This window comes from Eublepharis macularius, chromosome 2 (assembly GCF_028583425.1).
Source record: "Eublepharis macularius isolate TG4126 chromosome 2, MPM_Emac_v1.0, whole genome shotgun sequence".
NCBI classification, from domain to species: Eukaryota; Metazoa; Chordata; class Lepidosauria; order Squamata; family Eublepharidae; genus Eublepharis; species Eublepharis macularius.
Window position 1 is genome coordinate 216,397,965 of NC_072791.1, and position 27,816 is coordinate 216,425,780.

Below are 27,816 nucleotides of genomic sequence, written 5' to 3' on the forward strand. Positions count from 1 at the left end.
GTTGCGCCCTTTTTTCTTCAGCGAGTGAAACGAAACCAGAGGAAACGAAGGAAAAGAGACGGCCTCGCCTTCCCTTTTCCTACCCAGCGCCCCAAAAGCTGTTTCCGTCAGGCGGTCCCATAAGAACCCCCGTAGCGGTTAAACTCGCCGCGTTTTCCCGCCAACCGCTCAGGAGGCGCTCGCGCCTATTTTTGAAGCTGGGCTTGCTATGCCCCGTTACTCAGAAGTAATCCCCAGCGAGGCCCGTGGGATTTACGATCGAGCAAAGTGTGCACAGGCCGCAGCTTTATTTCTCGGCTCAACTTGTGCTAGGTTTTCGGTTTGCTTGCAAATCCCGTGTGTCTATTGGGGAAAGGCATTATTTTGTCGCGCTCCCCCCAGTAGGGTTGCCACTCCAAATTGGGAAATTCCTGGAGATCTGGAGAGTGAAACCTGGAGAAAGTGGGGTTTGGGGAGGGAAAAGACCTTGGCATGGCATAATTCCATAGAGTCCCCCCCCCCCCAAGCTGCCATTTTCTCCAGGTGAACTGATCTCCGTAGCCTGGAGACCAGTTGAATTCCGGGAGATCTCCAGCCACTACCTGGAGGCTGGCAACCTTCCCCCCAGCCACCCCCACCCCACCTAAAGTGCACAGAAAGCGACCGAGTCGGAGTGAAGGGAAGAGGCTCCATTCAAATTAAACTCTGAAAAACTGATTTGCTGCAGACTGCTTGTGCCGCACTTAGCATTCAAAAACTTTTTATTTAAATAGAAAATACCTGTATTCCAAAACCTTGACTAGGAAATGCTCACAGTGCAATCCTAAAAAGAGTTACTCCAGTCTTAAGTCCGTTGAAACCAATGGGTTTAGACTGGAGTTAAGATTTCTTAGGGTTGCACTGTCAATCTCTTGAAAAGAACTATGAAACCCATCATATGCATGCCTGAAAGGGTGAGGTGGGGAGGGGGGGAGCTTTATCTCCTAAAATGCAGCTGATGGTAAACCGGCATCCTGGCCTGCTAAGCCAAATATTCAATAGACTTGAAGTCAGCTGCTTTCACATACATTGAATAATGCACTTCCAATGCGCTGTAGCAATCGTTTGCAGGTGTATTTTCCTGTTGCACGCAGGAAAATCTTGTTGCAAAGAACTGCAAGAGTTCATCGGAAGTGCATTATCCAACGTAAGTGAAAGGAGCTACACTAATATTTTTTTTCATCCGCAACAAAAAAAGACTTGCTGGAAGGAGTCAGCGGCAGGCGAGTTGGAGATCTGGATTTTGTGAGGAGGCTGGTTTCTAAAACCTCCCCTTCCTATTTTCATTCCTCGTCAGGCTAATGGATTAAGAGCCCCCTGTCCAATTTACATCTTGGAGGTGCTACTAGGCTCTTGTTCTTTTTTCCTGCATTCACATGCAGTTTCTCCAGTCTAATCTCTTTTAAAACAACGACCTCAGACTGGAGTAACTCCGCCTAGGATCACAGATCCAAAGGAATGAGCCGTGTCAGTCCGTGGTTGCAAAATAAAAGAGCCCAGTAGCGCCTTTAAGACGAACCCACTTTATTGTAGCATAACCTTTCGAAAGCCACAGCTCTCTTCGTCAGATGCGTGCTGCGGTGCTCGAAAGGTTTATGCTACAATAAAGTGGGTTAGCCTTAAAAGCGCTACTGGACTCTTTACTATGCTGCCTAGTAAACTGCCACAACGCAGGACGGAGCCCTTTTAACTGAAAGTCAGAAAGGCGTCCCGATAGTGAAGCGTCCAAAATGAGAGGCGCGATGGGCAAATGAGGCTCCTGTCGCTTCCTCCCTCGACGGCCCTTCCCCTTCTCCCCCCCCCCCATATTGAGAAAACGGCGGCGAGCGCCTGTCGCGAGAGAAACGGAGGGAGAGCGGGCGGGTCTGCCTGCCGTAGTCGGGCGGCGCCGGCCTGGAGCCGAAAAGGTAACGAGAAAATGGCGGCCAGGGCGCCGCTTGAGCGGCCCGGTTGTTCCGTCCCCGCTTCTTCGTGTCGCGTTTTCTGGGCGTCTCCCCCGTTTTTCTCGGCCCTTCGGGGAAACGAGGGGACGCGGCGGGTGAGGGGTGGCGACCGTTGCCCAGGCTTGTGCCCCCCTCTGTCTTCGCGCTTTACGTTTGACATTTTCTCGGCTACCCTTGGCAGGGAATAAATAATGGCGGAGGAGAATTTATGAGGGGAGAGGGGGGAGGCGGCGGCGGCCGCGTTTCGGAGTGGCCCCTAGGGTTGCCAGCTCCAAGTTGGGAAATTCCTGGAGATCGGGGGTGGGTGGGGCGTGAAACGTGAAGAAAGTGGGGTTGGGGGAGGGAAAAGACCTTGGCATGGCATAATTCCATAAAGCCCACCCCCAAAGTAGCAATTTTCTCCAGGTGAACTGACGTGTGTGGCCTGGAGACCAGTTGTAATTCCGGGAGATCTCCAGCCACTACCTGGAGGCTGGCAACCCTAGTGCCCCCCCTGCCCTGTTGGGTCGGGAGCGGGACGGCCCTTTGGATCCTGAGCATTGCTTTCCTAGCAGTAGAAACCATGGAGGCTTACTTATGAGGAAACCTGGGGCTGCCTTGCGCGGCTGAGCCCTTTTGCTTCCCTCTGACCTTTTGGGAAGGCCCTTTCTTGTGGATCCCTTAAGGACAGTTTTGTTTAGCGTGCGCGCGCCCCCCCCCCACTGGAATGGCAAAAAAATTATCCGTTTTTAAAGCTGTTTCATGATGTTCAACTTTCTTATGAGCTCTGGTGTAGGGGTGCCAACCTCCAGGTGATGGCTGAGAATTTCCTGGGATGGCAACTGATCTCCAGGCCACAGAGACCAATTCCCGTGGAGAATATGGGGGCTTCAGAGGTGGACTCTAATAATAACAACTGTGCTTATATAGAGCTCTTCTAGACAGGTTAGTGTCTCACCCTACTGAGCTCATGGCAGAAGTGAGATTCGAACCTGTAGAGTGCTGATTCTCAGCTGAACCACTTAACCACTGTGCTCTAGGGCAATATGAATGCCATGATGTTTTTACTCCACTGGAGAACAGTGTATATAGCACACCCTGCAGATAGTTTCAGGCAGGTAGCCCTGTTGGCTTGTAACAGAAGAGCAACATTCAGGTCCAATAACACCTTAAAGACCAACTAGATTTCCAAGGTATGAGCTATCCAAAATTTGACAAAGAGCGCTGTAACTCTCAAAAGCTCATACCCTAGAAATATAGTTGGTCTTTAAAGAACTCCCTACAGTTTCTCTTTTAGAATTTACACAGTAAAAATTCAGGGGGAGGAAGGAAGGTCCGGGAACCCTTTGTTCCCTGTAAGAAATTTGACCGCTAACAATAATTCTTGCAGGCACTGATCTGCAAGAAGTCCTGGCTGTAACGCCATTAATATTTCAGAATATTACTGGTGGTCCCCGGCCCTAAGGAAGCCCGCCTTGCTTCAACCAGGGCCTTTTCAGTCCTGGCCCCAGCCTGGTGGAACGCTCCGTCAATGGAGACCCAGGCCCAGCGGGACATATTATTGTTCCGCCGGGCCTGTAAGACAGAGCTGTTCCACCCAGGCATTCAGTGGTTGAAGGGGGCGGTGCCATGTCGGCCTCTCACCTTTGGGGTGGGGGGGGTTCTCCCCACCGTTGCACCTTAATGTATTTGGTTATTTTATTATTGCTTATTGTGCGTTGGAATAAGGTGGAGGGAAAAAATGTGGGTGTACAACCCGGAAGCCTGAAAATATTGGCTGCTTTTAATTTTTTATGGAACTTTGGGGAGAAATTTGTTTAGAGGGGTAGGAAATAAGCCTATGTAAGGGTCTGCATGTAGTAAATTGGGCTAGAATTATTGCTCAGTGTTTATGAAAATACAATTTAGATTATCTTGTATCTCCCCTGCCCCCATACTCCTACATCACTCATAATCACAAAAATGAGGTGTGTATGCATGTTGAAAACTCCCACTAAGAGCTAAGCTACAAGAGACAAATTACACAAGGAGGAGCACATGAAGGGAGTCACAAGGTTAGCCTGGAAGCTGTTTTAAAAGAGATCAAAAGGCTTTGTCAATTTCCCCTCTCTACAGAGCCAGAGAGATGCTGCTCTTAGGGTGAAACTGACAGAGCCTTCAGCAGGCAAAGAGGAAATTAACAAACCCTCTGAGCTGAGATCTCCCTGGCTCTGTAGGGAGGGAAAATTAACAAAGCCTTCCGATCTCTTTTAAAACTCAGCTTCCCAGCTAACATTGCGATTCCCTTCATGTGCTCCTCCTCGTGCAATTCGTCTCTTATAGCTTGACTCTGAGTTAATTCTGCAAACCAACATTTATATCCATCCTTAGGTGCTGTTAAATTTCTGAGGATTGAACATTTGATATGGGTGCTAGGAGTTTCAGTCCTATTTTCAACACCTGATAGCCTTTTCTAATAGTGCTGTGCCACATAGTGGGATTAAGGTTCCTGTAGCTAAAGCGTGTCTCACAAATGAGGCAAAAGGCATCAATTTCCCCCTGTAGTAATTGATCCCAAAGAATGGCTGGGCTTCTCCTTTGGTTGTTGGGAAGCAATGCCCTTGTGAAAACATCCAGTGTCAGGTTCTTACAGTTAGATCCCCATAGTACTCCACTGCACACACTCCAGTGTATGAGTTAAAAGTTACTTTATTAGAGATGCATCAGTATCAGTAGACACAGGCAAGGGTATTGGCAGAAGTGACATGTATAAGGTTGGAGGGGTTAGTTATAGGGCAACTTCCTGCCTGTAGGATATGGAGGGTTAGGATTCTGGCGTGAAAGTGCCAGGAATGGGGGGGGGGGGGAGAGGGATTTTGAGATAGGAGCAAAGAAGAACTGGAGGCAAGAAGCAAAAAATGAAGTCATTTTCAGTTCCCAGGGTCAAGCCGCCCCTCAAGGACACATTCTCAAGCAGCTGTGAAAACAAAAGTAGACACCACAGCAGGCACCTGTAAGATAAACAACTTCCAGCCAAACAGGCCACTGATATGCAACTTCTGTACTCTCAGAGGATCAGTACAGAGCACAGAATACAGAAAAAATACTCATGACAGATATGTAGATAGACATATATGACATCCAGCTTAGCAGTACCAACTGCATAGTATTTCATGTACCCTTGCTGTCAGAACTAGGTCAGTTCTGTATTTTGCAAACTGTTCTGTTTTTATGATTGTTACAGGTTTAAAATTACATCATCCAGTCAATGATACTAGTGGCAAATACAATGGAAGACGGCAAAAGTAAAGAGGTGGAGGATATTCTTCGACTTAATGTTGGCGGTTGCATGTATACTGCTAGACGTGAATCTTTATGCCGCTTTAAGGAATCAATGCTAGCATCCATGTTCAGCGGGCGGTTTCCTCTAAAAATGGATGACTCAGGTAACGAAAATGCATGAAGGTGTAAATAAAAATGTAATTAACTTATTTTAGCCTTTAAGTTATGAATGTGGAATTATTTTCCCATTTGAAAACCTCTGTGGTTTTATATTCATTATTACATACTAGCAACAAAGCCCATTGTGGGGGGGAAATACAACAGGCTCTAAAAAGGGGAGCATGGGCAGGTGGGCATTACCTCCTCCTCTGTCACTGAAAGATCAAATATCTTTATTACGGTCATAGACCACACAATAATAGCAATAATAGCATACCACCTACCTCTGTCACTGATCCTGGCCAGATGAAGGCAGGGAGGGCCGGACATGGCCACCTCCTCTGCGTCTGAACCCGGCTGAGTGAAGGGGGGCAGGCATTGCCACCTGTTCCGTTCCTGATCCTGGCTGGGTGAAAGGGGAGTGGGCATTGCCTCCTGCTCCACACTTGATCCTGGCTGGGTGAAGGGGGGCTGGCATTGTCACCTGCTCCACTCCTAATCCCGGCTGGGTGAAGAAGGGGCAGGCATTGCCTCCTGCTCTGTGCTTGATCCCAGCCGTGTGAAGTTGGGAGGTGGCATTGCCACCTACTCTGTGCCTGTTCCAGGCCAGGTGAGGGGGTGCGGGCATTGCCTCATGCTCCACTCCTGATCCCAGCAAGTGGCAGAGCATTGCCACTTGCTCTGCTCCTGATTCTGGCTGGATGAGGGGGTGGATGGGCATTTCCTCCTGCTCCATGCCAGAAACCGTACTGGGTGAAGGGGGGCAGCTGGCATTGTCACCTGCTCTGCTCCTGATCCCAGCTGGGTGAAGGCGGGAGGCGGGCATTGCCACCTGCTCCACTCCTACCAGCTGGGTGAAGGCTGGGGACAGGCATTGCCACCTGCTCCACACCTGATCCCAGCCTGGGCTTCCCTTCATGGAGCGCTCTCTGGAGGTCTGGCTGCCTCATCTGGTCTTCCCTCCGCAGCAGCACCCTCTGGAGGCGCACCAGGGGAGGAAGTGAGTTGTCTTGAATACGCTTAGCCTTTTATGTGGTACGATGCTTGGTTTCAGCGTTATTCATCTTTGTTTCTGTTGGTTTCATGGGAAACATACTTCAGGCTGCAGCGTCTTTGTTTTTCATCCATTTTCATCCATTGTTGTGGGGATTAATAAGAGAAATAAGAGAAACAGATTACGATGTGTGCCACACTGAACCTCTTGGAGAAAGAGTGGTGTAAAATTGTGATACATACAGTATAATGACCAGACTTTGGAGGCAAGTATTATATACTAGGAAGATTCACAAAATCTACCCATGACAGGCCTGTCCTTTCAACTGAGGGAATTCACACAATGCCTACCACCCACCTCAGGAATTTATATCTCTTGCCCAAGCAATCATCCCTACCAAGTATCAGGGAAATGGAGAAAAAGGCTCTTGGTTTTAGCGGTAACTAAAATAAAAACCAATCTTTTAAATTAACATTGCAACATCTATAAAAAAATTACTTTTCTAACTGCCGTGAAATGTGGTGGGACATTTGTGCTCAAGGATTTTCACATGGCAGAGTGGGTCGAGGCAGACAGTTGGCACCCTCAGAATTCAGGTAGTGTTACAGACTGGGCATGAGAGAAAGTGTTTGGCTACCATCAGAAAGCAGGTAGTGGACAGGGGTTTGCGTTTATTGTAATCTGGCAGATTTAAAATGCCCAAGTTGGACAGTTACTGCTAAACCGTGGTTGCCTGAATTAACAGGCTGATATGAATGTGAATGAGGAAAAAAACTAGTCTTCTGTATTGGGTTTGCCTTTTGATAGTAATATTTTTACAGTATTTTGTGTCAGTGAGTCTGAAAGAAGGATGATTAGGAGAGGATATCGCTTCAAATAAATACATGCTTACTAAAAAGGCATATGGGGATGAATCGACATCTTCTCAAAAATATTTTAAGACTTCACAAGTGTTTTTCCTTGTGTTTTCAGGAGCGTGCCTTATCGATCGAGACGGCAACCTCTTTAAATATCTCTTAGATTATCTTCATGGCGATGTTCGGCTTCCAGAAGACGAGCAGACACGAATTGCATTGCAGGAAGAAGCGGATTACTTTGGCATTCCTTACCCTTACAATCTTGCTGACCACTTGGCCAACGAAATGGAGACATTTTCTCTAAGGTCAAACACAGATCTTAAAAAGGTCTTGGAATTTTCTTATGGCCCCAAATTACGGGAAGTAGTTGAAGTAGCTGCTGAGCTGGAAATCTAGAGGATGGGCAAAGAGAGGGGGTGCATGGTAGCTGTTGTGCAGATGACTGTTTACAAGACTGGTTCTTTAGCACTGTAGCTATGCTTCTAGTCCAGTAGTGTAAGTTCTGAACAAACTTGATCCTCCAAATATCACACCGTTTAAAAGAATGTGGCTTCCACTGCTGTCTCTAGCACATTTATCATTATCATTATTTATTTATGTATAGTCAGCCTTTCTCACTGAGACTCAAGGTGGATTACATAGTTTGAGAGTAGTACAATCAAATATCAAGGACATTTCCATACAGTATCAAGGACATTTCCATACAGTGTCAGGGATATTTCCATAAACAATGACATAGAATAAATAAATACAAGTTTACAAAGACATGGCATTAGCAAGGATCCAATAAAGAGTTGAAGAAATGCTGAAACAGAACATAATCAATTCTATGACTGACATTAGACAACATGAAGCACAGGTAGTACATAGGAGTACGTATTTAAAGCAGCAGTTAATATGTAAGGCAACATAGTGGTGAAGTCTAAGGTCCCTAACTCTTTAGCAAAGCATCTGAGATCTCTTCCCTACAATGCAGCCCTCCTATCTGAGTAAAAAGCCTTTTTGAATCATTTGGTTTTGCATCGTTTGTGGAAAGCCATGACAGTGGGGGCTCTCCTGATCTCAGGCAGGCTGTTCCACAGGGTAGGGGCCATCACAGAGAAAGCCCATGTACGGGTTACTGTTGATTTTGCCCATGCGCTGGGTGGCACCTGCAGGAGACCCTGTTCAGATGAGCGAAGCTGCTGTGGAGGAACTTGGGGAAGGAGGCGGTCTCGTAGGTATGCCGGACCAAGGCTGTGAAGAGCTTTGTATGTCATAACCAATACCTTGAACTGAGCATGGTAACTAATAGGTAGCTAATGGAGTGACAGTAGGATGGGAGTGATGTTCATGCTCCTGCTCACTTCTGATAATAGTTGAGTCTCAGCATTTTGCACCAATTGGAGCCTCCTAGTTAACTTAGATGGGAGACCTATGTATAGTGCATTACAATAAAGTTTTGATGTTACCATGGATCCAGGTGGCCAGGTCGGCTGTGTCGAGGTAAGAAGCCATCTTCCAGGCTGGAGTGAGGTTGTAGAAAGCATTTTTTGTGGCTGCCTTAACTTGTTTTTCTAGTAGTAGCACTGGATCCAGTATAACCCCTAGGCTCTTAACTGAGTCTGCAAGGGTCAGACGAACTCCATCGAAAGTGGGAAGTATAATGTCCTTCAAAAATCTCTACCTTCTCAACAAGCATCACTTCTGTCTTGTCTGGGTTCAATTTCAATGTGTTCATTTTCAGCCATTTCACCACAGTGATCTAAGATTTCTACTGCATCCTGTGGGGACCTGGATAGCGAGATATAGAGTTGGGTGTCATCTGCATATTGGTGACATCCAACTCCATAGCTGTGAATGAGTTCTAAAGGCTTTCCGTAGAGGTTGAATAACATGGGAGATAAGATTGCGCCCTGTGGAACCCCGAAGATAGCTGATCTCCGACAGCAGCCCTTTGAGTCCGTTCAATGAGAAATGATTTAAACCAGTCCAGGGCACATCCTTTGATGCCCACTTCTGTTTCTAAATGCCTCAACGGGATGGCATGGTCTGCTGTGTCAAAGGCTGCAGACAGATCAGGCCTTTTGGAATCTGGAAGGGTCTATGAGCCTTTTAACTGGACCCCCATTTTATGGGGTATTGCGGGTATTTTCACTTTAGCAGGTGATGGTCTGACCAAGGTTCAGACTGAATCTCCACCGTTGAAACAAGGTTTTCCCTCATAGGCTCAGTGCACAATATTAAGTCTAAGGTGTGGCTACTTTCATGCGTAGGGCCTGTCCCTATTTGAGAGTGGCCCAAGGTTGCCAAGGAAGCTGTAAGTTCCTGAGCCAGACCTGGATGTTGAAGTCTCCCAGAACAGTAAGTCTACGTGAGCCTGATCTCGTCAGATCTCAGAAGCTAAGCAGGGTCGACCTTGGTTAGTAATTGAATGGGAGATCTCCAACAAAGACCAGGGTTGCAGAGGTAGGCAACAGCAAACCGCCTCTGATAATTTCTTGCCATGAAAATCCTACCAGGGTGGCCATAAGTCAACTCTGACTTGAGGGCACCACACACACACACACACAGGTGTCTCCAGCACCACGTCTGCTAGCAGCTCTGCCAACTCAGAGTGGTTAGGCGGGAGCTGAGTGGTCTGTAAACAAGCAGGATACCCAATCTGTCTTTAATTCCCAGAGACAGGAGCATGCGGTCCGTACCAGTTATAGCTTGTACTGGAGATCTGCGGAAGTTGAAGGACTCCTGGAGAATAATAGCAACCCCTCCTCCCCAGCTACCATAGCGAGGTTGGTGTAGGATGCTGTAGCCAGGGGGAGTTAGTTGGGATAGACACACCTTGTCGTTTTCCTGCAGCCATGTCTCTGTTAAGCAAACCACATCAGTTTTCTCTTCCTGCAACATCCCAGCAGTGCATGCAACTTTGTTCCTAACAGATCTAGTATTGTATAGTATAGTATCACATAGATGTGTTCTCTGCCCCAGTGCAGGTCAAAACATTTTCACAGCAAGGCCACCCATGGCTAAGATATACTTCTGCAAACCCAGAAGAAACCCAATTTCCAGAAAAATTGAAAAGTTTTTTTTTTTAAACTGGGGAGCTAAAAACAATAAAAACAAAACGCTAAAAAGAGTAAAAAAAAATAACACTTGGTAACATTTAGTGTTGCCAGAGCAACCCAAAATAGTGCATAACAATTGGTGAAAACAAAAGGTGGTAAGTTTGGGGGGGATAGCAAAAGCAGGTAGATGATGGAGGGAGGGGGGAAGAAAAATTAGGTAGGTGGGTGATAGGGGAGGGGGAGAAAATACACAAGACTAGAAGCTGATGGAAGGAGAATGGTGAAGAGCTGGGGCAGGAGTGGGAAAAGCAGAGGCTGGTGGGGGGAGGGAGTGGGACTGGCATTTTGCCTCAAGCATTTTTGCAAAAAGGAAAAGAAAAATGAGTTCCTTTCTATCTTAGACCCAGAAGATCATTTTGAACACATGCAAATAATCTTAGTTAAATAGTGTGTGATCACTCTGTTACAATATAAAATTGTGGGTTTTTTGCAGGCGTTAATGGATTTTTGTGACTCTTATGGCTTAATATCTGTCAAGCCTACCGTTTGGGTCCTACACTATCTCAGCACATCCGGAGCAAGCTGTGAGAGTATAATAATCGGTGTTTACACAACAAAAACTGATGGAATGGCGGCAGTTGAAAAACAACTGGCTGGGAGGATTCACAGTAAAAATATTTATAAGAGGTGGGAAATACTACCCAGCCATGTGATTACATGAAAGTGTGTTTGTAAGATGATGCAGTTTTGAGAGCTGTGTGCTTCGCTTCTGTAAGAGAATGTCCAGTGCATGAAGACCTGTGCATACCTGTGCTTTGAAGCTCGGGGATTTTTCATGTTGCCTTAGATTCAGTAACTTAAATATTCAGGTTTTTAACTTGTAAGTAGAAATGATGGTCTGCAAAGTCACCATACACCTTTGCTAGATAATGTGTTTAATATCAGCTGTTCTCACGTGTGCTATGCTTAAAAATTTATTTGGAAATTTCTGTGAGAATACTCAAAGGTGTTAGTGCCCTGGTTGCAACCTAGTGTGTTACTAGATTGGGTTTGGGTTTTAAAATTTCTTTTTTGACCCATTGAAAACTTTAAGTGTGTTATGGCCACTACCCTGGCATCCTTACACTTAACTTTGGCAGAGGGATTTGTGCATTGTATTGCAAACCTTCTCATTTAATTTAGAGAAATCTTCCTTTGTATATTGCTGCAGTGGAATTCTGTAGAAGGCATCAGCCCCAAACACGGACACTCTGTGGCACACCCATAAGCATTAGTGTTGATAGCTGTATTGTTCTTCGAGCAAAAATAATGTTTAAAAGTGCATCCTTGACATCTAAATATTTATTTCTTAAGAGCACTTAGAGCTAATCCATCCTGTTGGAGTCTTAAATTCATGTTACAAAACATTTTAAAACACATTTAAACCCAAGAACAAAGTATAATCAAAAAGTCTAAACAGTAGCTGCGTCGGCCTTCCAAGCAATAAGCCTTAAACACTTAACTTTTGGCCATTTGGGACCCATTTCCACCAGGATCAGGGCCAAAACGGCCAGGATTGGGTCAGTTCCAGGCAAGGGAAGCCTCTCCCGCCTGGTCAATGCCGGGTCAGTTGTGCGGATCGGGTCAGTGCCGGTTGAGGGAACTCCCCTGCCTGACGCTGACCTGGTCCGGGCTGTTTCAGCCCTGATCTGGCCCAAACGGGTCCCAAATGGCCCCAAATCTGCTGCAGCCTGCAGTCCAGCTTCTGTACATTCTAAACCGGTCGCAGCATCCTTGTGTAAAGAATATTTATATTGTCGAAGGCTTTCACGGCCGGAGAACGATGGTTGTTGTGGGTTTTCCGGGCTGTATTGCCGTGGTCTTGGCATTGTAGTTCTGACGTTTCGCCAGCAGCTGTGGCTGGCATCTTCAGAGGTGTAGCACCAAAAGACAGAGATCTCTCAGTGTCACTCTCAGTGTCACTCAGTGACACTGAGAGATCTCTGTCTTTTGGTGCTACACCTCTGAAGATGCCAGCCACAGCTGCTGGCGAAACGTCAGGAACTACAATGCCAAGACCACGGCAATACAGCCCGGAAAACCCACAACAACCAATATTTATATTCATTTGAAAATATTAATATTTTAAAGCAGATCTTCTAAAAAATTGTAAAATAATGCATCCTGTTTTTTTCTACAATATTTATCTAGAGAGGCTGGAAATAATGTCCAATATATCTGGAGCTATTATTCAGTGGCTGAGTTGAAAAAAATGATGGATGCATTTGAGGCATGGGAAGGAAAAGGTACGGACTTTTTAAATAGTATTTTCAATAAAAAAGAAGTTATGCATATTTACCCTTCATATGTCTTTAGAGATGAAATAGCAACTGTGCCTACAGTAGCAGGGAGATCTTCAGCTTGGCTGAATATTGATTATGGAGCAACTTACTCATTTAAGAGTTTGTACTGTGCTTAGAGTAGCCTTGTTGGGCTCTCATAGTGGCTTATAACAAGCATGTTAAAGAACTGTGGAAGATCTCTCTCCCATAATTTGACTTGGTTTCTTTGGGAGCAGAGCATATCCTCAATAAATCCAGGTTTCTGGGTTTACAGTATTTGGTGTCAAATACCAGCTGTCTGATTAAGCATACAAATGGCAAAATGGAGGGAAATCTGAAGTTATTTGGAGTGCTGTGTATAATGAGCACTTTTAATACTAACCAACTTTATTGTAGCATAAGCTTTCGAGAACCACAGTTCTCTTCGTCAGATCTGATGAAGAGAACCGTGGTTCTCGAAAGCTTATGCTACAGTAAAGTTGGCTAGTCTGTAAGGTGCCACTGGACTCTGCTATTTTGCAACTACAGACTAACACGGCTAACTCCTCTGGATCTGCGTATCATGAGTATCAGTGTAAACTTTAATATGGTTTTTTTCTGTGTAAAGGATTCTATGAATTATAAAAATTTGTAAACTCATACCAACTGGGATAGTTAATTGTTTTCTGTTTTATGGAACTAGTATGATACCATTACACCAAGCAAGTATTTTTTTTAAACAGGAGGAGGATCATAAAGCTTAGTTTTGTAAGTAGGAAAAACAATTCCAGTTTATCTATCTTGACTATTATGAAATGATGTCTTTGGAATTACAGGTGTCAGTTACTGGCGAGTTCCACAGGAATTTATAGAATGCTGGACTCTTGAGGAACGCCCTTTGAAAGGAAGCCTGGAAAACATGTCTCCAGTTCCTAAACGGTATGTCCTATTAATCAGTAGTTAAGGTTATGATGAACAGAGACTGCTTTCGGGCTTAACCCCCCCTCTCCCAACTACACATGAATTCTTCTTTCTTGTTCACTTTCCATATTCCCTTGCATTATGTTTTCCAGATGTACTGTCTCCCTAGATCAGAGTTCCCTAACAAGGTGCTCATAGGCACCGTGGCATCTGTGGACACTTTTCCTGGTGCTTGCGAAGTGCTTTATAAAGCAGGCAGGTCCAGGTGCAGCTTTTGCCCAGCAGGGCTTCTGCTTGGCTATTGGAGATCTGATTGGCTTTGCAGATTTTTTTTTTAAAATGTCTTTGTCAGCAGCTCCCACCACAGCACAAGAATTTTCCCTACGACTGAAGATAAGAAAATCTTTGTAAAGAGTATGTTTGTTTTTAAAAAGCATCTGCCTAAACTATTAAGAGTCATGCAAGAAATCTACCCTGGAACTAGATTTCCAGGGTATGAGCTTTTGAGAATCAGAGCTCCCTTCGTCAGATAGGAGGGGATTGGATTTTAAACGTATTTTGTGTGTGTCAGTTCTCTGAAGATACATGCAGTAGAAGCATCCAGTTGATAGCCGTATACCCCATGCTGTCTATGGCAAACTTTTACTTTGCCATTGTTATGCTTTTTGGAAAGTAGTAGGATGTACTGTAGCTATCTGTAAGGCTGTATCTGCAGGGAACTTCAGTAAAGTTTACCTTGCATCCACATCACCTTGGCAGCAGTACTTACTCCCTACCATAGTGGTTCTCAGACTCTAAGTCAGCATCCCAATGCTACATCTATATATATATATAAAGACAAGTGTCCTGTCTGACTCATCAATGCCCAGCCCAAACCCCTGGACCTAGAAACGTGAAATTTGGGGAGAACATTCCTTTCATGATGTAAACACCCACTAAGAAAGGGTTTTAAGAAGTTTGCCCCCTAATGGGGGAAAAAGGGGCAAAATGTGTTTTCCCAAAGGGATACAGCTTCCCTCTGGGGCTGGCAGGCTGCTGCCTGCTTGCAACTCTTGCCAGTTAGGCCACTTTTCCCTGATTGGGCCAGCCTTTCAAGGTCATTTGCATATGCGGCCTGATTGGTGTTCATAACATTCCATACCTCATTCGAACCCTCCCCCCATAGACAGTTGGAGCACAGAGGTCATTTGTGTATGTGGCCTGATTGGTCCTTACCCCCCCCCCCCCCACATTCTAAACAGTATGCAGTCGCTATTGGGAATCGTTGAATGTGTCCATAGGTAAAATACACCTCCCATCTTCCCCATAAAGTTCACTAGGGTTGCCAATCTCCCTGTGGGGCCTGGCTTTCCTTTGTGGCTGGCAGGATCTGCCTGCTTGCACTCCCCTCTCTCTGATTGGTCAGCTGTGGAACTCTGTGTTCTGAGGTAAAAATTGTGTAAAGGCAGGGCTTTTTTTTGAGGGGGAACGCTCCAGAACGCCGTTCCAGCAGCTCTAGAATCTGCCCATGTGATTCCTTCGGCCCTGCGGGCTCTGCAGGGGAGGTTTAGCTGCTTTGAGTTCATTCAGCTTTCATTTCATTCAGGGGTTTCTGTGTATGTGTGGGCTGCTTTGAGTTCATTCTGTTTTATTTTCATTGGGGGAGTGGGTGGGTGGGGCTGTGTGTTTATGTGTCCTGCTTTGAGTTCATTCTGCTTTCTTTCCAAGGGAGGTGTGCTGTGTGTGTGTGTGTTGGTTTGAGTTCATTCTGCTTTCATTTCATTCAGGGGCTTCTGTGTATGTATGTGCTGCTTTGAGTTCATTCTGTTTTATTTTCATTGAGAGGTGGGGGGTGGGGCTGTATGTGTATGTGTGCTGCTTTGAGTTCATTCTGCTTTCTTTCCAGGGGAGGTGTGCTGTGTGTGTGTGTGCATGCATGTGTGCGTGCTGCTTTGAATTCATTCTGCTTTCATTTCATTCAGGGGCTTCTGTGTATGTGTGTGCTGCTTTGAGTTCATTCTGTTTTATTTTCATTCGGGTGGGTGGGTATGGCTGTGTGTGTGCTGCTTTGAGTTCATTCTACTTTTCATGGGGGGTGGGAGGTGTGTGTGTGTGCTGCTTTGAGTTCATTCTGCTTTCTTTTCATGGGGGTGAGGCTGTGTGTGTGTGTGTGTGTGTGTGTGTGTGTTGCTTTCATTTTGTTGTTTGAAGTTGACATTGTTTTGGTTCCCACAGCTTTTGAATGCAAATTTGTTCTGTGTTAATTAAATATATCAGTTATGGTTATTTGTATTAGTTAAAATATCAGTTATGGTTATTCCAGTTTTATGCTAGGAATGGATAGCTGTGTCCAAGTCACAGAAGGCTTTCATCAATATAGTCATCAGCATGTAGATGTTCTTATATCTTAATAGCTATAGCTCAAATGGTTCTCCCCACCCTTAGCTGATTAACATCACTGAAATTGCAGTGGGCATATGGGTGTTAAGGAAGTTTTTATGAATATTGTTTGTCTGGGACATTGGAATATTTATGAGCATTTCACAATGTCACAACAGCTTATCCATTGGTAAGGTACAGTTGGCAGGCAACAAAAAAAGCCATTTTAAACTAAGTATAAATCTAGTGCAGCTAAAGTTGATTATCTAATTTTGAATTGCTCCAGTAAAGCAAAACTTTCCCTGAAAATTTGAAAATTCAATATTCATTAGATTAGGAATTTCAGACATTGTGGAATTTTGAGAAAGAATTTTGGATTTTTTTTCTATGCTGGCAGAGGAAATCTGTTAGAATTTAGATTTGTAAGATGGGTTTTGGATTTTTAGAGGCCCCCTCCTTCTTGCATATTTTAAAATATGATTCCAAAGAAATGAAACGTTTGGGAAAGGGAATGGAAGATTTCTCTTTTTGTAGAGGATACAGAAAGGAAAAAAAAACCCTTTCCCATAATAGTGTAATTTCCCCAGCTTACTCACATTTATCTTGTCGTAATGCATTTTTCTGGGTTCTGGGAAGTGGCAGCACTTCCGAGAGTGATGTCAGTTCCAGGAGCACACATGTGATAATAGAGAGTTCCACCTCCTCTTTTCCCAGAAAAAAGTCCTAGGTAAAGGAAACCAGACAGTTGAAGAAAGATGGTACAAGACTCCTGAATAGGGATTTTATATAAAAATCAGTACGGTAAATGAGTTTTTAAATGTTCATGGGGAGATGGTGCACGCCCTTTCTAGGGGCCATTTTGACGCGAACCTCGATGTGAACTGGATTTAAAGTAGTTAAATACCATAGCAAAGCACAGGTATCAAGCTAGTATTTATATAAATACAAAGCATGAAAAATAAAACATAAACCTGTTCAGTGTTAATGAGAGATTCCTGGGTTTTATGGTGGGGAGCAAAAAAATAGTGAAGAGTTACTTTCCAACTAAAGAATTTAGAAGTGGGTTCTGCTTCAGAAAGTCAGAACCACAACCCTGTTGTGTAGAATGGGTTCACAATTACATTATACTGTTGTTTGCTTCCATGTGTTTGAAAGATTTGAGACAGATTTGTGTAGCATGTGTCTTAACCACTGAATGAATTTGCTGCCGCTAAGTGCAATCTTAGCCATTGCAAAAGCATTTTCCATGGTAGACAAAGCTATTTACTTACAACATTTATAGTGGGCTGTTCTATAAACAGCCTGAAGCTATTGTAGAAGTTTGCGAGATTTTTTTTTCCTGAAGAACTTGATGTCTTGCTTCTTAAATTACTGTAGGATAACTAATCATTCAGTTCCCGTTTTGCAGCAGTGTTAATTTCACATGTCTGCATCAGTGCCATCAGGGATACTTGGTGACAGGTCTGTGTTGCCCCCTCTTCCAAGGAGCCCTGCGCTGTTTATTCAGTGTTTTTTTTTTTGCTTTTAAAAGACGGTCAAGGTCTCCTGCTGTGATGTGTTCGAATTTCATTCTGATTTAGGCTTGGAATGGACGGCGATGCTGCCTGATACTTCATTAAACCAAATCTGTTTGTGGCTTGATTCGGCAGCTCAGTTTCAGTTGTGATTTTTTGAAAAGTGTATCTTACTAAACTAACAATGCAATCCTATGAAGAGTTACTCCAGTCTAAGCCCATTGAAGTCAATGGGCTTAGACTGGGGGAACTCTCCATAGGATTGCACTGTAAAAGTAGATCTTTCTTGTACTCATTAACTAAAGGCAATGTGTCTTATAGCCATTGACTGTTAGGTTTCATTACAGAAGAGTTCACAGAATGCTAATTTCCGTTGTTCATTTTAATGCCTGTGGTTTGTTCATGAACATGATCTCCTATGATTTTATCGCTACATTTTTTCTGAATGCATAGTTACAGTGAAATATGCCTTTTTAGCTGTTGTTGTTTTCATGTAAGATGTCTAGTTCACTTTTGATCTTGTTGCATGACATTGGTAAATAGGAAGAACTCCATGCAATCATTTTAGCAGTAGTGTCCCAAATCAGTTTTGTGGTCCGATATATGCAACAGACTGGTTCTTGCTCGGCCGCAGCACTAACATACACCTGAAGCACTACTGCTTTCTAATTTCAGGTGGGTAGCCATGTTGGACCATGGTAGATCAGCAAGATTTTATCTCACTATAGATGCTAATCAAGCTGCACTGTACCTTTAAATCCCGACTCTGTCTTTTTTTGCTTCACCCCTCCCACCTTCTCACTGAGATATAATGGCTTAGAGTTCTCCCATCCTCCACGTAGCTGAAGAAAGGAGCTTATATACCCTTGAAAAATCTTATTAGTTTCTAAGGTGCCACTGGACACATCCTGCTATTTTTTAATTGACATAGTACCATTTGTATAACGTTTTCTAAATGTGTTTCAACTGTGTTTCATTGCACAGAAACACATGCTCATCATCCTCTGATAAAAAAAAACATTCATATGTTGTTCCTATTTTAAAATATAGCTGTGTTCTTCTGACTGTTTCTTTGAGAATATAATGTTTTCAACAGGATCCCTTTTTGTCTCTAGGTTTTATTGTTCCAATTACTTTACTGGTGCTATGCTGGGACATTTTACAGGATTTCTAAATCGTTGGCATTTAACAGAAAATAGTGGAGGGAAGGGAGCTCATAAAGAGAACCCCAAGTACGCACATGATAGAGAAAAAACCTGTACAGAAAATCAAATTGATATATAGATGCATATTACATAACCTGACATATTATAGAAAATGGTTTTCCATGAACAAAGCCACTCTGAAAGCCTCATTTATGTGACCCATAGGAGCCTCTTGAAGGTACAACAGGGATGTGTTGATAGTACAGGCCACTAATAGCAGAGTCCAGCTCTTACGTAATACAGGTAGTCATAACAACTTATTTGTGAGCATATGATACTATATTTTAAAAGATCCTGCAGTTGGCATTGGACAAGGAAGATTACTTCCTTGCTAATGTGTGCCAAACATGACTGGTTCATTCCAATAGGTTTCCCTATTACTATTTTTAATAGTGGACTGTTTGTTCATTTGAAGTTCCTACTGTTCCAATTTTGAACATGTAACCCACACATTGCATCTAAATGTGAGTGTGGGATACATGTTCACTTGCATCCTAACTATGTTCTGTGAAGTATTACCCGAAGTACTTGATTTGTTGCAGTGAATGTCTGCTTTTATTTACAGGCGGTTACTAGACTACACTGAAGAGGAAGAAAGGTACTCGAGCAGTAGAACAGGTCGAAAGCCAATTCAGTTTTCAGGTCCTTCAACAAGTACCTGTATCAAAGTTAAGAACTCTGCTTCATTAAAGATAGCGGCTTGTCATGCATCTTCTCGATCTAAGGTGACTCTTAAACGACCTTCCAGAGACAGTTTGTTACCGTGCAAAGTACTACCAAAAACACTACCTGCAAAATCTGTGTCAGTAACTAAAACCTCTCAGGTATCAATTAGGAGTTCTGAGAATGGGGAACTTTGTGAAAATACTTTGAAGGCCCCATTAGCCAAGAAACTTGCAACCAGTCGTGTGGTAAAAATCAAGCGGACTCCACTTTGCAATGAACTATCATCTCGACACTCTTCATCAGTACTGAGCAAAATATCTGAGCAGCAAGTTCCAGCCGTTGCGGTTGCTTCCACTTCTGCATCCCCAGGTCAGGAAGAATTTGAGTTCTCATTGGAGTGTTAATATTAAAAATCATTTACAGAATGACCAGATAAATGATCCTACATAATGTTTGCAGTCATGATCTTACTAAAGGTAGATCTTCTGGAAACAGTCAACTGTGTCAGACAGCAGCAAGTAATAGACAGTCTGGAGAAAAATGGGAGGGCAAGCATTTTAACATTTTTAATCACGTGTCTGGAAAAAAATCTCTTTATTGTGCAAAAAGGGCATGGACATTTTTTTAAATTGTCATGCTTTGTATTGGGGGGTCCCATTTCTTTATGTAGATCAAAATTGTTATGCTGAAATCGTTTTAAAATGGAATATATGCTGGTCTGTGTGAAATCTAGGCAAAACTGAAAACAAACAAAATATCCACCACATTCCCCGGTTTTGTAACCCCTCATAAATGTATAATAGTTTATTTTGCAACTGTTACTGTTGATATGATTTGTACTGTTTTTAATAGACATGGGCACAAAACAGAAAAACCCCGAAACAAGAGTTTTGTGTTTTGTCGCGATCCATGAATCACGAAACTTCACGAAATTGACACGTTTGCCGAAACAATTCATTAGTTTTGTGATTCGTCAGAACCCGGGGCATTTCAACGGCCCCCTTCATACCCGGAGATGCCAAACTCGCAGGGAGACTTCAGCAGGCTCTCCTCCACCCACCCTCCCAGTTTGCAATATGTTGATCGGGAAAGTCAACAGGAAGGCTGGGAAGGGAAGTGCTGCCAGAGTGCATGACTGAAACGGGGACTGGGAGTTGCTGGATCAGAGGAGGACAAAGGACCAGCCATGGTGGAGCTGGTTGGCTGACAGACCTGCCTAACAGGGTTTGGAGGGGTGAGATTGGTGTGCCCATGGCTACAGAAGGCCCACCTCCTTGGTTGCCTAGGGGATTGACCCCAACTCCTGGCTGTATAGGGCAGAATGGAAGCTCTCCAGATGGCTAGGAGAGCTGCCAGTCAAAGGTAAGTGGGCTATGATTGGGGTTTCCAATGTCAACAAAAGGTCTGGGCCCATTGTTGCCTAGGGAATCAATGGATGGGCACCAGCCTGTCTGCAATTACGAATCGTTCATGAAGCTAACGGAACAGGCCAAAAAGTCATGAATTTCATGATCATTTCGTGATAACCACAGCCCCACAAAACACTGTTTCATGACACATGAAACGGCCCGTTTTGTGACAAAATTTGCTTCGTATTTCAATTCGTGCCCATGTCTAGCTTTTAAGTGTCAAGGGTAGCAGCAAGGTACTATATATAGCAATGAAACCTCTGCCACTGAAAATCCTGTTCTGCAAATCTGTCTTACCACCTGAGATCTCAGCAGGCAGGCTCACACACTTTTAAGCACATCTTTGCAACCATAAGGATTCAAAAGTGGCTTTCTTTGAAGAGAACAGAAGACATCAAAATCAAAAGAGATTCCTTAATGCCGTAACTTTTCCATGAAACTTCTTCCGTCATCTGACCCTTTGTATAGTTGAGAATCTTGCTGATAATCAACCTAAATCTTCACTGTAGCAACTTGTATTCGGAGCCTCTTGCCATTCTTCAGTGTCTCGTTTTCAATAACTGAAGTTCACATTCCTTTGCTACAGTTGCTCTTCTGTCCTTGTGATTCCTATTGTTGATAGTCTTCAAGCTGCATGCAAGATACTCATGACTTTTCCAGAATCAAGTAGAGTGGTATTGTTGCGTTTACTTATAGTTCCGTTAACCACAGCCTTGTTCTGCATTAGTTGGCTTTTCCTTGTGGCTTAATATTTCTCATAAAACAGTTTAAACCGATTTGGGCCACAGCAGCCATTTGAGAGGCAGGAAGAACTTCCTCTGCCTCCTTCTCTGATGGCTGGAGGGAGGGGGGGAAGAGCTTAAAGGGTAGACGGCGCTGTGTGCCATTTGCATACAGTGCGGAAAGCCTCCTACCCTTTAAGCTCTTCTTTCCAGCGGCTGGAGGGATGAGGGAGAACTTAAAAGGTAGAACTCTCCTCGCGCCATTTGAAAACGGCGCAGGGAGCATTTTTTCCTTTAAGCTCCCCCCTCCAGCACGCCCAGAAGGCCCTTTAAACTTTAAAGTGCCCCAAAGCGACTGGAATCACTTTGGGAAGTTTTGATTCGGGTGTTCTAAAACAGGGCCAGCAGAAAACCCAAATCTTTACAGATCGGGTTCGATTTGGGCATTTTTTCCAAATCGGAAACCGAATCGCACACCCCTAATAACAACAGTGTATCCTGAGCCTAATCCCAAGTGGACAGTTTTTTGAAAACTTTGTTTAGTTATGAGAAAATTATTTGCCTATGATTGAGCATGGGTTAGTTAGCCTCAATTAACCTTTCATATCAGAAACTGTGATTGATATGGCTATAAACAAGTTAGCTGCATGTGGGATTGAAAACAAATGATTGTTTCAAGTAATAGGCACATGGTTGGCTTTTGAATTTATAGCATGATGATTCCCCCCCCCCCCGCCCCCGTGCCGGCCATCAGAGTTACAAAATACAGTGATTGTTTAGGAGAAATCAGTAGAGTTAGGTCAGTTTGTCATACTTTGTCACCATTTTTAAAATAAGTTTCGTTCTACTCCATCAAGGGTAGTTCTTACGCTCATGTGTTATGTTCCCTGTTAACAGGAAATAAATCAAAGTTATCTTGAGACTGTCTCAAGGAGCTTTTCGTTTATTTCCTTCAGACCTCTGGCCTTAAAAGCATACTTTCCTCTATTTGCTCTATAATCCATTAATAAATAATTTCTTTTGGGATATATATTTCCAGTGATCACGACAATGATCCCTTCATAGGGAAGGAATTAGCTCGTACTTCTTTCCTTTTTGAATAGTTCATTGCAACACATGTCATACTCAGTCACTCCTGGACACTTTAAAGTAGCATAATTTCTTCACTGTCTTTTCCAAATTTTGGAAGGCTTCATCTGGGGAAATGGGAAGGAAATAATACCTCTTCCAACAGTATTGTTTTAATAAATGACCCGCAAATATCAGTCACGGGGTGTGGGTTTTTGTGAAGGGAATTGTATGGTGCAGTGTTGGAGGGATAAATTGTGTCTGTGCTCTCAGTATACAAACATGCTGGACACCTCAGTGCTGTGCTTTTCTCAATGACATCTGTTCGCTTGTGAGGCAGAAAGTACAACTTGGGCATATCATTGAAAGTTACCCACTGCCCGGATGAGAATAACATATAATCCTTTCACCAACGTGCGACTTTGTTTCTGCTCCTCTGGCCACACGATAGTGCTGCAGCGCCACCAGTCATACACCAGGAACTAACCGTTCTTGTGATGAGCACAGATACGAGGAAGAAAAATGGCGAGGTTTTAAAAGATAGCAGGAGTAAAACAAACCTGGGTAACCAAGTGCAGGATTGGGGAGATAGCGGACATGTATACTTTTGTAATCATCGATCTATTGCTTTATAGTCAGAATTTGCCTTAAGATATAAGGCCATTTCACATGTTTGGAGCATCGCTATTGGATGTCTTTAAGATGAGTTGGTCTGATTGGTACGAGGAGGACTTAGTTCCTCGGTCCATGTAGCCCAGGATTTCTTTTTTGACGGGCAGCAACTATTCAAGGACTTAGCAGTGATGTTTCTAAGCTTGATGCTTGAAGTCATTTAGTAGTAGGTGCCATGAATGGATCCGAGGACCTTAGGCATGGAAGACATGCAATGTACCCCTGAAGAAGGCTCTGCCAATGTCCACTACCTCCCCTCTGATAACCATGTCTGCAGTCTATAGAAACAACAGTTCTGAGTGAATTAAAGAGGATTTGTAGGAAATACCTTTCAGCTGGTACTGGGATTTGGGGAAACAGGTATCTGGCATTGCTTAGAGACACTTCTGTTGTTTTGTTTTTTATTTTCTCTGTTCCCCAGTGGAAATGGACTCTGTGCCCTGCCTCCATCCTGAGCTCTTTGCAACATGCCAGAAGATATGGGGATGGGTATGAGGGGCTCCTGGACACAAGTCAGACTAAGCTTGGGGACAGCATTCACCAAACAATGTCAAAGTTTTTGTAGTTAAGAAGAGTTGCTTTTGCAGAGGCTATGCTGATTCTAGGCGATGGAAAGTTCTGCAAAATATAGAACACTGAATTTTGTAAAATAGTTTTTATTTTATAAAAAAAGGAATAACTTTTCCAAAGTACTGTTATCAAGCCATTTAAACTTAGCTTATTTTAAACTATAAACCTGGGTTTGTTCATGTGTTCAGGCATGTCTTACATTCTGTGGTCTCGTAATGTCAGATCTACAAAACACATCACCCACAGTGAACTTAAATACATTTTACAGTCTTGGAAAGAGTCAAGTGTACTAAGCCTATTGAAGTCAACTGTCTTTCTGGGCAACAAAACTTGAAAGAAGGGAAAGGACCTCTGCAGCAGCCAATTATTTGAATCTGTGATTAAAACATCTCCAACCTGTCACCTGCACAATTTAATCCAAGTCACAGAAAAGGAACTCACAGGGCTTGAAAACTGGACTGCATTAACTACATAAATTCCAAATTGCAAAAACAAGAATTTTACCCAATTATACAGCACAGGAAAATATTAATGTTACTTATTAGCTGGTCTTTCTGACCAATGTTGAAGATCACTTGGGCTATAAAATGAGGTCACATCAAACAGAACTAGGAAGCTTGTTCTGTACTAATAATTTAGGATCCGTGTAATACAGACCGCAAATTGAGAAGAGTTTTTGTGCGCACACAAGTATTTTGTCTGCAGGCCAACAATATAGATGTCTTAGTATTTTCTAATACTGACAACAAATTGGACAGCAACAACTACATGATATTTATATTGACATCCTCTTGCAGCTTAAGTTTTTAACACCAATTTGATCTGCTAAGAACAGGCTAGCTAAAAGTTTCTTTGTTATGAGAAAAAAAATTAAATTTGAGTACACTGAGGAAAGCCTTCAAAATATGAAACAAGATATGGCAGATTATTATGGTTAAGGAAATAAATCAGCTTGGTTTGCCATGATAGTGTATTTTTCAAAAGCCTTTTTTGCCCCCTTAGTGAAAAACTATGATGAAAATGCATATTGTCGAAGGCTTTCACGGCCGGAGAACGATGGTTGTTGTGGATTTTCCGGGCTGTATAGCCGTGGTCTTGGCATTGTAGTTCCTGACGTTTCACCAGCAGCTGTGACTGGCATCTTCAGAGGTGTAGCACCAAAAGACAGAGATCTCTCAGTGTCAGAGATCTCTCAATGTCACAGTCTGTGACACTGAGAGATCTCTGTCTTTTGGTGCTACACCTCTGAAGATGCCAGTCACAGCTACTGGTGAAACGTCAGGAACTACAATGCCAAGACCACAGCTATACAGCCTGGAAAATCCACAACAACCAAAATGCATTATGTTTGCCAGATTCTCCCATTCCTCATGCTACCAAAGTCACAGCTGGCATTGAAAGGACAGGTGTATCTGTGGAGGACTCTATCCTTGGAGGACATAAATTGCATGGAGAAACCCTTGTAATGTTACTGCATAAGGCTGTGGGCTCTGTAGCACCTGGCATAGGATGTTTTCGACCTGTTTTTTCTAGGCATGTGAGATTTTCCATGCTTTTTGCTGGTGTAGATTGATCTTGGGTTTTAATAACACCTTTATTTTTTGGCCTAAAACTGTTATGGTGCTGTCTTCTGTATTCCTGTCGGGAATTACCCTTGACATTGTTCTGGTCTGTCTCAAAGTTGGCATTCTGTGGTTTAAGAGATCCGTTGAGTCGAACGGCATAATAGTTTGTGTGAAATCTCCTCCTCTGACTGGAAGATCCATTCTGTCAACAAACACAATGAATGACATTAACTTTGTTGCATCTTTCAACAGGTGGTTTCGGGGAGAAATGTCGACAAATTACTTCTTTCTGTGTTTGCATGTACATTGTTACATATTAGCATAGGCCTAAGGCCATCGAGGCAGTAGTAAGTACTCCATCTCTTTGGCTGCTTTTATTTTTAGCCATTGTGAAGCTTTCAAATTATGTCTAGCTACCGTCAGGCAGGGCTAGCAAGCCAGCCTGCCTGCCATACATGGAGGTTTCTTACTATTGGGTGGGGGGAACGGGGAATAGGATAGCTGCTTTGCTGTTTCTCTGCTTGCTGCTGTCTTGTTCCTGCTTTGCTGAGCTGTCTTATCAGTACAGGTGGGAGTGTATGGAGCTGCCAGGCGCCTGAGAACCAGCCGGCCGACCTTGAGGTCCCAGCTCTGCATCTCTCCCTGGCTTTTCCCACTCAGGAGCTGTGCGCCAACTCTAACTGGCTTTCATTTGAAATAGGGGGAGGAGAATGAGGGGTATTTCTATTCCAGGAGGGCTTCACTCTGGCATTCCAGGCAATTGCTTCGTACTGTGCACTACTGGTGGAAATCTCCTAATAAAGACCTTTAACTCATGCAGCTGCGTCTGGAGAAGTGAAGAGTCTGAGAGAGTCCTCTAGGCCTGACAGCAACGTGAGGCTGCTTCCAATGGACTGTGGAAGAGGCAGCAGAATCGTAGGATGCTGGTTATGCAAAACAGCCACCTCCCCCCCACACTCCCATGACACAAATTCATTATTCCAAGATGTCCAGGAAAGGGCGTTGTGACTGCCTTTGCAGAAGTGAAAGACCTCTATGGTCTTCTCAGTCCTTTGATAGTTGTTTGATAATCCATCCCACTCTTCTGCATTGTTAGGGAAGGTCAAATGTATCCAGCCCAGAATGTGCCATTCCGGAAAAGACCGATACTATTTATCTAGAGAAGGTTTGAATCTGGCTTGCTCACCCATTAGGGGTGTGCGATCTGGGATTCGTGAACTGGCTAAATAGTTTATGCCAATTATGCTGTGCTGGATTATATTGGAGAAACCCAGATCAGATCTGAGAAGCTGGACCCTGAGGGGCCAGATTATTCAGCTGCAGGCAGCTGCAGTGAAAGTGGAGCAGCAGCAAGCGAGAGGGCAGTTGCACAAGGTGGACTCCAGCTCTGCACCACAGATGGAGAGCAGCATAAGGCTGGTGAGAGGGGCAGGATGCAGGGTCGAACCCAATTCCATCCCACCCTTCCACCCCTGCTCAACCTTCAAAAGAGCCCTTAAAGCTGCTGCCGGCTGCCTTTTATATTCCATGGAGCTCTGGTAAGCCTCAACCACCCCTGCTTCATTTTGAGATTCTCTAGTTTGACACTGGAGTTCTCTGGTTTGATATTGGTTCCCTTTCTGTAGTTTGGGGCTGTTGGACTTTGTTAGTTCAGCTTGCATTGGGAGTAGGACCTGCATTTGGGACTGGCTTTTGGACAGGGGCAGAGTTTGCTTAAGGTTTCCCTTTGCCTGAAAAGCCTTGGAAATCTTTCCCCCATAGGAAACAATGGTGAGTAGCTGGGTGCATCTTGTTGAGGGGGGGGGTCCAATTTTCCTGAAGTTTTGTGGGGGATCTTTAGTGGAGAGGAAGGAGTAGGTTCCCTGTAAATGTAGTGGAGTTCTTTTGAAAAACACCCCCCAACCCCCCGGATAGTTGTTGCCATAGGGAATAATGGCTGGATAATTTCAGGATTCTCTAACCAGATTAAAGAATCTGATCCAGATTTCCAGGATGCTGAATTCTTTTGGCATCCTTGAAATCCAGATCTAAACCCAAATCAGCACAATTTTTTTGGTGCACAAAATCCCCCATTCCCTAACCCAGTGGGGCAAGTTACAGTTGTCAGATTGATGGACAGTAAACCTGGACATAGCAGGATTTTTTCCCCAGACACTGGTTGGCCAGTAACAATACAGACAAATATCAGCAAGGTGCTACTGAGGCTACCCACCTCAAACAAATATGAAACTTCTTTTAACAGCAGTTGCAGAGATGCAAATTACTAAGAGTTTTGGGAAAACGAAGGCAGAAGGAAACTGGTCTCACCAATCCTATGTAATGTTTGTACACATACAAGGATAATGGGCATACTGGATTCAATTTTTCCCCCTTTGGATTAATTTGAAATATTCTGCTAAAACAAATACAATTCATTTCGATGTGCATTTTGCTGCAGAATTGGTTTGAGGATTTTTTCTAACCCCAACACATATTGAGGGCCTGGTCAGACATGCTGTCAACTTGGTGTGTGACTGGGGAAACCCCAACTCTACTTAAGTTTAATGTGTCACTGTACTTACCTTCAGGATGGTTTGAGGGAAGGAAAAAGG

At 43.7% G+C, this 27,816-nt stretch overlaps 2 protein-coding genes across 2 annotated transcripts in view; one reads left to right on the forward strand and one right to left on the reverse strand.

Annotated features, from left to right (window-relative positions):
• The first annotated feature begins 1,726 nt into the window (after nt 1-1,726).
• On the forward strand, nt 1,727-20,088 carry KCTD18 (potassium channel tetramerization domain containing 18). The gene is made up of 7 exons (XM_054971741.1): nt 1,727-1,925; nt 5,164-5,365; nt 7,327-7,538; nt 10,749-10,942; nt 12,446-12,540; nt 13,392-13,494; nt 19,119-20,088. Exons 2-7 carry the CDS (start codon nt 5,188-5,190, stop codon nt 19,621-19,623), a joined length of 1,287 nt encoding a protein of 428 aa, XP_054827716.1. The 5' UTR covers nt 1,727-1,925; nt 5,164-5,187; the 3' UTR covers nt 19,624-20,088.
• Nucleotides 20,089-24,942: 4,854 nt separating this feature from the next.
• Nucleotides 24,943-27,816, reverse strand: part of SPATS2L (spermatogenesis associated serine rich 2 like) — a 145,025-nt gene continuing 142,151 nt past the window's right edge. Inside the window, exon 12 of the mRNA XM_054972731.1 lies at nt 24,943-25,427. Coding sequence (XP_054828706.1) covers nt 25,029-25,427 — 399 coding nt within the window. The 3' untranslated portion in view covers nt 24,943-25,028. The remainder of the gene's footprint in view (nt 25,428-27,816) is intronic.